This window comes from Typopeltis vanoorti, chromosome 17 (genome assembly GCF_054136105.1).
Source record: "Typopeltis vanoorti isolate ZY-2024b chromosome 17, IOZ_Tvanoo_1.0, whole genome shotgun sequence".
NCBI classification, from domain to species: Eukaryota; Metazoa; Arthropoda; class Arachnida; order Uropygi; family Thelyphonidae; genus Typopeltis; species Typopeltis vanoorti.
The window spans coordinates 108011264-108022088 of record NC_143565.1 but is presented as its reverse complement, the minus strand read 5'-3'; the positions used below and the strand labels follow the sequence as shown (position 1 = coordinate 108022088).

The 10825-nt window shown below is 32.8% G+C and overlaps 1 protein-coding gene across 2 annotated transcripts in view; it reads right to left on the bottom strand.

The window, feature by feature from the left end:
* Window positions 1-323: 323 nt before the first annotated feature.
* LOC150097753 (neurexin 1-like) overlaps window positions 324-10825 on the bottom strand; it is a 353871-nt gene continuing 343369 nt past the window's right edge. For both annotated transcript variants that reach the window (XM_090407704.1, XM_090407706.1), the window contains exon 18: window positions 324-6739. In XM_090407704.1, the coding sequence (XP_090263830.1) occupies window positions 5985-6739 (755 nt within the window). In that variant the 3' untranslated portion in view covers window positions 324-5984. The remainder of the gene's footprint in view (window positions 6740-10825) is intronic.

The following is a 10825-nucleotide window of genomic DNA, read 5'->3' as shown; positions in this document are numbered from 1 at the left end:
TTTAACTTAATTTAATTAATTAAGTTAAAGAACTTGTGTATTGAGAAAATATGGAAGATAATCGGTGAGTAAATGCAATTCTATTTAAAAAAAAAAAAAGATGAAGTAAAGAACACTAAATAGAGCGTAAAACTGAAATTGAATTTATTTTCATTTGGTAATTTTCTTGTCCAAATTATTCTTATGGTAAAATCACATAAAACATTACAATTGATGTTAAAAGAATGAGTGATCAAGACAGACTTTGCAATATTGTAGTATGTGAGTTTGGGTGTGTTTAAATAACTTTTTAACCATAATAAATTTCACTCAAAAACTCATAATTTCAGTAGGAACCTTTATTAGATCCTGTTTAGGTAAACCCACCACAGCAGCTTGTAGCGCAAGTCATTTTGGATGACAGGACTACAACTTATTCACACTTGTAACATACACTGCTTGGAATTATAAAAAAGAAAAGAAAAAAGAAAGGCTGTAGAAAATTACTTGCAGAGACAAACGAATCGACAGGTGTCATCACAAATAACAAACGTAAAGTACATGCTTACCAGGAAAAAGTTTCAAAACTTAACAATTATTATTATCTGAAAACACACACCTCACACAACACATAAAACAAAAGAAAATATATATATCGGTTACCGTGACTGTTTGGAGACACTATCTAATACTATGGTGGCTAAGTGTCTACGACTAAAAATGGCAGCCTATTGTGCTCTGTCTTAGTATATCTTTATATACTAGAGGGTATTTTGTTAGACATCACAGTAGGGATTGTGAGGAAGTATAATTAGGCAACATACGATAGTGATCCTAGCAAAGGATTTTTTTTTTTTTTTTTTTTACAACAATCACCACCATTTACTAGAGTGAGGAAGGAAGGGTTTGTTACATTGAAATCGCTGACAAAAACAGTCAAGCTAGAATGGGAACAAAAATGTTGGTATTATGTATAACAGCAGTCTTATTTACGACGTTAAAAAGCCAGCTAATCTAACAGTGAAGTTTATTGCCTTTGTAAGTAATCTGATGATGTAATATTTCTACCTTCGTTTATCTACCCTGTTTACGTATATAAAAGCTTCGTTGACGAAACAACGAGGGTAGAAAGAGAAGCTGTCAGTTTTTGATAAAAATTTGCAATGAACTGTTGTACAGTACCTTTTTTATCTTATTAAATTTGGTTAGCCAAAACATCTAATTAATTGAGGACAGATTTATGAAATAACTAATATTTTCTATAGCTCAAAACTCTTTTTTTTTTTAACATTACGGTCTATAAAATCTATGACGCCATCCAATGACAAAAATCTAAATGTAATTCATTTTGTTAACCATGATTTAACTATGCCATTTAAGAAAAGGGTGAGAAACCTTTTTTAGGTGGAAACTCTACTTCATATTAAGTAAAATGTATATTTTTTTGGTTCTATCTAGCTGCACTTTTGATCTAATTATTTTTTCCCACTGATAAAAAAAAGTTTCCCACCCTGCACACAGATGACATCCAGAAATAACACTGAAAAAAATGAGAATTCCTAATATCTAAAAGCAAAATGCCATGAATATTACTAACAAATGTTATTATTGTTATTAGTATTCTCGCCATGTTTAGTGAGATTCAAAGATGCATTCTACATCAATGTATATTTAGTTCATAAAAATGACTCAATAAATCAGAAAAGAAATTTAAAAATAATCGAAATCACTTAAATCATATAAATCAGTGAAACTGAATTGTTTTCATATTATTCACGAAATTATCCTTCAAATTTATAACTTAGGATCGTTTAAAGTTTATAATTTAAATTATTATAAATACCATAATAAATAATAGGACAATGAAATCATTAAGAACAAAAATATTCTTTATTTAATGCAGCTCAGTTTTTCTTTCTTTTGGAAATTTAAATTTAAACCAAAGGAAAGAACTTAATTTTCGATAAAATATTTTCATTCATAAATGCCATTTCCATTTCAGCTTAACTGGATATTTAATCTAAGATGTTTTCATATCGTTAGGTGAATAGAATATGAAATAATTCCGAAATATTAAAGGTTACACGAAAAAAATATGGTAAGCATGGTAGAAAAACATTAGGTGAGTGTGCACAGGCCACATCGGTAGCATTAAATTGTATTCTGTGCAACATACCCTTTCCGTCATATCCATAATTTTCCTATTAGAGGATAACTGTTTATTACTGGATAAAAAAAAATAACCTTCATTAATTTCTTTGCAAATATTTTCAATTTATTATAATTATTATGACGTTTCATTCCAATTTGAATGTAATAATAATAATTATTATTATTATTATTCGTGACACCTCCAAGGAGTCCGAAGACTCATCGCGGGAGGACACCTATTGTACAACTCTCCATCTCCACTACTCCACCACTAATGAATGACTACTATTGATTAAATATTTTAACATAGTTTTATAAAATAAAATTTTAAATATTTATTTAAAATTTTATAAAATAAAATTTTAAATATTTATTTAAACAAGCATCTTAAATGAACAAAAATGCTAATTCTAAAATGCAATTTTTTAAATAGAATTTTTTTTTATTAAAAATTATATAATATAAAGGCGTTAATTTAATATCAGCGATTAAGAGAGATAGAGAGAGGTCGCTTTTAACTGTATGCCAGTACCTGCTTATTTTGCAGACGATACTGAATAGTAAGCATTTTGTTATTTACTCTTTATTCTATTGTAAGAAGTAAGTAGAATTTCTCTTATATTTTTGTTAATTAAAAGAACCGTTTTTAACTGATGAATGTTTACGGCAATTTTTAATTTTATTCCATTAATTTTTATCTTATGTATTCCAAATACGTTTCAAGTAAGTTTTACTTGAATAGCAGTGATACTCCGTCCATCAGAAGCTTAATACTACTTGTATATTTTCATTTTTTAATATCTTCGCTAGGAATGCAATACGTGCTTAGGTTTTAATTTAATAAATTTGCTACATTTGAACGACCACAAAATTTTAAGCATTATATTATTATTTTAAACATATATATAAGTTATAATATCAATATATATGTATATAAGGAGTCCATTTCAGTCTACCTGGCTTTAAATACAATTCAAAGTTAGCATTGCTTACTTAAGTAATTTTGCAATTATGCAAGTTAATTATAGAAAAAAATAATTAAAGGACATTTTAGGAAACTCTGAAAACAATCAACTTTTAAAATTTTGATTAGCCTATTTAGTTTAATACATTCAGAGGTTTCAGTCTGTATTTCATTTTCCGATTATGATTTTTTATGAGGACATTTCTACTATTTCTAATCGACGACACATGTATACAGTATTTTAAGTACTGGAATATTTAATACTTTGCCTATAATTTAAATACAATTAACTAATTATTATATAGTATAAAATATATTTTTAGTGGTTTGTCATATGACAGTGGGATGTAAAAAGAGAAAAATGCTTAAAATTCTTGTACATTAAACATTCAATATTTAATTATATATTTAATTATTTATTGTATACCATTTTGAAAAAGAGTGGACAAAATGTGTTAAAATATAAGAAAAATCACAGTAACTGCATGAAACGTCATGTTTTTCATGTTCATCAGTTGTCTCTCATGAAGGGAGTGAGAAATCACAAAGGTACGTGTTTTGTTTATAATTTCAGGAGATAATGTCTTAAAATTGGTATATGCTGTTGCATTTTACCTTTCGAAAAACAGTACTTTTGAAACTTAAATGAAAGATGAATATATTATCCTCGAATTCTGAAGAAGAGTCAACAGGTACAAACAACATAAGAATAACTTTTTATTAGTTTCAGATTTTGATTATTTCCCAAACTACTGAAGTCCTTCTTCATACAATGAGCATAACTCATGGGGTTTCAAACTGTGGGTCGCAAGCGACTTAGAAAGGAAGGGGGGGGGAATCGAGGAGGATCATGAACTTAAGAATTATTTGAAATGTTAAATTAGAATGATTATTGACTAAATGAGTGTTCTCTGGTTATTTTCCCTTCATTTAATTAATTCGTTGTTCATTTGAACTGACTTAAATTTGAGTAATTTTCTCTTTTTTTTCTCTCTCTCTCTTTTAGTCGTCTGCAATCTTCTTATCCAGGAATTTTGCAATTTTGCATATGCAAATATGCAAGACATGATCTTCTTGCATACTTGATATGCAACCGCCACATTTCACAGTTAGATTAATTATTCATTTATGGTATTCATAGAATAAAAATGAGACGTCTTCCTTATCTCATCGATATACTAATAATTAGACCAAAGTGCAGATCATAGAGGAATTCATCACATTCACTTAATACAATGATGACGACAAGCCGTGAAAACTGCAGTGCGAATTTAAATCATGTATAGTATGCTATCAAATATTCATGTAAAAATTGCTTTAGCATAAAGTTAAGCATTTTGTTAATATAACAAACTACTTCACTGACAATTACTCAATTTCTCATTGCTTTATCACTTCTTACTTGACAGAGCACGTCGGTACACTTTGCCAAAAGTATTAAGTGCACAACTTCTTATTGTTATTATGCATTACTAACTTGAATTCCATCCCACTTCACGTATAAGGCATCTACCACTTATAAGGATAGTGTTGCCTGATATTTGCAGCATTAGCTGTTGAAACGAAAAATAATCCGTAAGCAGGAAATAGCAATTGCGAATGAATAAGTATACGATGCTCTCCACATTCTGTTTTCCAGTGCTAATGGTACTTAATGAGTGTAGATCAAATGATTGCTTCATTGATTTAAAAATAATTCCTCTGATGCACAATGATTGTGAATTGGCAGAAAATCTGAAAACAGAAGATGAAGCATGTTTGGTGCACAAACCGATATTGTATTTAGCACCAGCTATATCCATTTGGATCTGTGCGCTACTCAGTAATTAAAACGAAAGGCCCATGTAATTAGAGCCCCTAGATTGTTCCCAGTTGTAACTGGTTTTTGAGCGAAGTGAGGAAGTAGGGGTAGAAGAGGAAGGGATATTTGAATTATCTGCGTCCACAAGACACGAGGATATTATTGTATTTAATGATTTCCGAATATCAAAGAACTATCCAATGAGCGTTTTATTTTTCCCATTAGAATAAAGGTTTTTTAAAGCATTTTAATGTCATTTAATTGACTAGTGAATTCTTTTCAGCAGCATTTCTTACAAAGCTGTATCTATTCTAGATCATTCTGTGAGTTTGAAATATAGTTGCCTTCCCTGAGTATCAAATTAACATTTTATTGGAAATCAAGATAATCGTGATAGCATACTTTTAATCTTACCATTTTAAAAGTAGGGTTGAAAAAACAAAAAAAAATTTTAGGATCTAAAACTAACCTACTCTTAACAGCATAAAGTGGAGGACAAAGAGAAAATTGGATGCAAAAAATAAATGGAATGTCATAAAATATAACGTAGTCGTTGGTTAACTAGTATACTAGATCAATAATGGCAAGTGTTGATTTTTGCACGGCGCACACTAATGGCCAATGCAGAGACAAGTTGAAATCTCCTACTTGTGAGTAAAACTCGTATGACGGAGGAAGACAGCGCAGTTACAAAATATTAACGAAGTTATGAGGGTAGGTTATGGGAAGTAGAGAGATAGAGATCATTAAAAGATACATATTGAGGAATTATTACGAATAAACCCAGGCGAAGCAGGGATAACAGTGCAACCCCCATCCAATTCTGTCTAGTGTTCTAATTTGCTCACTCTAATTAGTGCAGGTTCTCTGCCTCAGAGGTTTGACTCACCAGAACAACGGACTATCTACAAGATCAACAACATGAACGTCGAGTCACAAGAGAAAAGGTGCCAGTTTATCAAGTGCGGATGGTGGTATGTACTGTCTTTATGGGGGTTGGCAGAAAGGGGTGATGTCTGAGTGTCTTTTTTTTTTTTCTTCTTTTGGTAGATCACAAATGCCACCGTGGTTAACGGCAGAACAGTTCATTTACACGTACCACTCTTTGAGGTCCTTAACATCCTTTTTCTTCGGAGGTTTTGGTATTTTTTCTGCCGATTTTACGATGCCGTTCATGTGTGGCGGTTGTGCACTATATGGGACAGGACTGCCCGACGGGGGCGGAAAGTGGAAGTTTTTACCCTCGTCTACTTTGTAGGCACCGGCTGTCCTGTTGCGTACCTTGTACACCACCAAGGCAATGAGAACGATCGCAATGAGCACCCCGGCAATTATGCCAATCACCAGAGCTGTGTTGTCTGCCGAACTCTTCGATTTTGGATGAGGTTTCTGCCTTTCCCTTCCAGTTACAGGCATTTCAGGAATGGGAACTTCATATATTGCTGGAGGCGAACGAGTTGTTGAGACCCCACGGAGTGGCGGTGGCACGGTAATAGGAGTCGGTCTATGGGTCACACCAGGTCTCTCCACTGGCCTATCGTATCCTGAAGTCGCCATGGGACCCAGGGGAGGCTGAGATGACGAACTTGTCCGAGTGTCAGCTGCTCTCGATGGGGTAACTACTTCTTCTGTCTTGTGATACGTCGTGCCTTCCGTAGGTTTAGGGAACACAACTTCCCCAGCACCAGAACCATCAACACAGTCCTCTTCGTCGTCGCACGTAGTGTCCTCCATGCCTCCAGGAAGAGATCGAGCCGGTGTGTATGTTGGTCGAGGAGATGTGGAAGTTGTCCGATGCGGCTTTGGTGTTGGTGGAATGTAAACTGGAGTTATGAGGTCGTCCCCTGGTAAGAACAAGATAAGAATATAAGAAAGAGAAAGAAATATTTAATTAATATGATAAAATAAAATGTGATAATAAAAAAAACAATGTGATTGAATTTAGTTGCTATCATTTCACAATATAGACAGGAAACTTTCACCAGAGTTCATCCTTCACTACACAAGATCCAATTTTAAAATACTTAAAGTTTTAAAGATGAAATAAAATTGCATTTTCTAATGGTTTTATAGAACATGCCTCTGCTCTGAGATTTAAAATTTTAATAGTTATCCATTTTTATTCCAAGATTAACGTTTTTAATCCGGATAAGTAATTGGTTGACGATTATTATTAGTAATGTGTAAAGGAAGAGGTTTCTGCTATATATTATGCTCCTAACATCCAGGTCTAAGCAGATCAGGGTACAGTTTTGAGACCTTATTTAACACAGAATTACCCTTACAGAATTTTCTTGTCAGGCCAGTCTTGGATTTGGTTTTCAGCTTTTCTCACTCAAATTTCTAATGAATCTTAAAGACATGCAGGCATACAGAGGAGGTTAACTAAATATTACAAAGGATTAAATCAGGAAAATCATGAGATTCAGTTCGTAAACTTCCACCTATTGAGCTTTACTACCAGGAGTGGAGACTTAAAAGATGTTTATAAATTAGTTCACAGCAAATATAGTATAATGTAGATATCCGGTCTCTGTTTCACTTGACTGAGCCCGAAGCTACTGGATATAATAAAAAAGATAAAAAAGTTAATTCCTCAATTAACTTATTTCTTGCAACCATGCGTTAAAAGTTAATGTATAGTAACGGTATCTGACCCAGGGATAGATAAAATATAATGAATTCGCGTTTCATACTGTGATTTATTCCACAATATTGGATACATGTAAGTGGTGAATGTTTTGATATCGTTGATTTAAACTTGCTTGTAGGGACAAAAATGTCCGGTGAAGTTCCAGAGGCACTACAAAATTTGAGGGACGAGTTTGCAAAAGTTAAAGAAACGATTGTTTCGATTTTACCAAGAATGCAAATTTCGGACAAGAACGTTTTTGATACTTACTAAATGAAAATCAACGACTGGCTGGTTGGCCGTCACAGAAAACTGTTTTAAAATTAATGTGCTTTAGGTAAACATTGATATCTTTGTGCGTGCAACTTTACCTGCTGTTGAGATGTTTTTGTTTTTCTTTCCATTAGGACGAACAGTCTCTTATCCTTTGAAATTTCGTAACCTCTCAATTTCCTAACCGGAAAAAAAAGGTTCTGTGAAATGTATTAACAGCTTACGATTTCCTTCTGAAGGAGTATGTCATATTTTGTTACTATAATCCTCCTCCTCGGAATTGAAACCTGCATTACTTGGGGCTCTGTTAATCATTGTAATTACTGCTACACAGACGTCGACAAAATATTCTAAGTTAACAAGCATTCATAGCTCTACAACTCTGTCGTTGAGCTATGAATGTTTCTGATTACTTCTCTAGCATTCAAACGTTGCGTATCCATTATAAAAAATGTACGTTCTTCGCGATGTACGTAATATCTTATTAAAACTAATAAAAGTAGCATTCTAAAATTTTTCATACTTTCAAATGTAAAAAAAAATTCGGTGAATAACTTAAATATTTTGCATGGTATTCTCATTTTTGCAAGTGACTCCAATTTTTTGCTATCTGTTGATATAATGTTGATATAAAAATAGTCGAAATTTTCGTTATTGGCATGTAACAATAACGTATGTAACAATAACTTTATGCAACTGCATTTCGCAAAATACAGCCAATGTTAATTTATAAAATATCACAGATGATATGAATTTTGTAGCACATTTTATCGCCTTTTTCAATTATTCCCGGAATTTATTCTGGGTTTTCTTTTCAAGATCACTTGAGCTGATCTTGAAAAGATCACTCAAGATCGCAAGATCACTCTACGCATCATTCAAAGATCGCAAGATCACTCTACGCATTATTTATGAGGACATCAAAGATACTTTTACACAGAAAGTCCTCAGAATAACAAAATGAATTTTAATGATGCTAAAATATTTACAGCCAAAAGGATAAATTTACATAATTGTTAACCAATTGTAAGTTTAGTTAGGATAGATAAAACCGTTACAATTTTCCCAAATTAAAGCCCATTTAAGAAACTGAATTTTAAGTTCTTGGTCTTCGCATTGCTTCGTTAACTTAAGCAGAACTGTCCCCTCGCAACCCCAACTTGGTGAATGACTATCGAAATAACAGTTGTCAGGAAAATGAAGCAGTTCTATGGAGAAAAGCTTTAAGTTAACGTTAAAAAGTTAAAACTTTCCTCCATGAGAGTTTTCATCCTCTACATCTGTACCGTACTATAAAGATCTCCTCTCCCTTTTTAAAGCCATTGAAGGGGGAAGGAATGATATTCATACAGAGGCAACTCGTAGAGGATTAGCTTCAGGTCTGGAATTTCAAGTCCGAAATAGATCGCTGTTCGCGTTTCAGACATCTGGAAGCAGATTTTTGCAGCACCAAATATTCTACCATATAACACGTAGCAAGAAATTTATTATGATGATGATCATTTGCCTTCCACCAAAGATATGTCCATATACGGTGAGAACGGCTCGACTTCACGAAATATCAAAATACATATTTATACATGTAACTAAAACCAAAAGTGTTTCATCTATTGAAACACTTTTGGTTTCAATTTCACGTTCAGTTTCATGTTTGTGATGGGAAAAAGGGAAACCAACTCCCACAATTAGTTTGAGACTAACCTCAATGCTGAGAAAAAAAAAAAAAAGACAAAATAGCGGATAAATTGTCTTGTGCATTTTCACTTAGGTTATCCTCTTCTCATTCATTCTGTTACCATTTTTTTTAAATATATTTATTTTCTTATTATGTTTTAATTTTCTCTCACACATATTTATACATAGATACACTAACATGTTCAACAACGCCATATTAGATACTTAAATCATAATTAACTATCCTCCAGTCATAACAACTATCCAGTTCTTTCTTAAAGTTACATAAATTCATTGATTTCAAACTCGTTGATTAAGGCCATTCTACGTGTTTTCTACAATAAAAAATGAATTTTGTATATTTATTCTAACTCTGTTCTTCACAACTTTAATTATGTCCTACAGTAGTGCCTGATTCAGCTAACTGCAGATTCCGTATCTAATTTACTTATTTTAACGTATTAATTTAAATTAAACAATTATTTAATTTCAAAATGAAATGGACAGCGAGTCACATGATTCTCATGGCTTGGAGTAAGTCCTGTGAATATCATAGCAGAAGCGAGCAACTTCACTTTTCCTGTAGCTTTAGCTTTCAAAATAGCAAGGGGGTTGATTCTTTGTTAAAACAAACTGCACCTTAATTAAATTAGACACGAGGAGTTTGCTACAGTTAGCTGAACCAGGCACTACTAGAGGATATGATTAAAGTTGTGAAGAAAAGAAAATGCATACAAAAATGTATGAATTTTCTATATGAAATTAATACATATTTGTTGCGCATCAGTATGAAATACGAGACAAATATCCGGAATTAGTTTTTTTTGTGCAGTCACGTAGGACATTTGGAAACATTTGACCTGAATGGAGGAAAAAATAAATGAAACTGTAGCTTGACTCAATCTGATAAGCGAGTTAATCTCGATGCAAGCATATTCGAGTTAATTCTTTTTTTCGGGTATTTATACCAAATAAAAATAGACTTCGTTCGAGCCTCTGTAGCTCAGTCAGTATGGATGAAGCGATTTCGTTGGAAAGACCTGGCTTCGAGTCGCATCTGGGATGCGAAGAAATTTTATCAGGGCTTTTCAGCTGAAGATGAGTTAGCTAGCCTCCGACGACTGTGGTGACAGGGTTTGTTCCCTTCTGGAGCCTAGGGTTTTTCATTACGCAAAATAAGCAAACCGGCCAAAAAAAAAAACACGCATTTTCCAGACGTTAATACGCTTCTTCGGACTTAAATCCAAAACAATCAACCATATAATTCATCATCTAATATACACTTCAGCAATTTTTATTCTCCCTCTTTCTTCAATTCTAGAAGATTAATTTCCATGGTTGACATAAATCA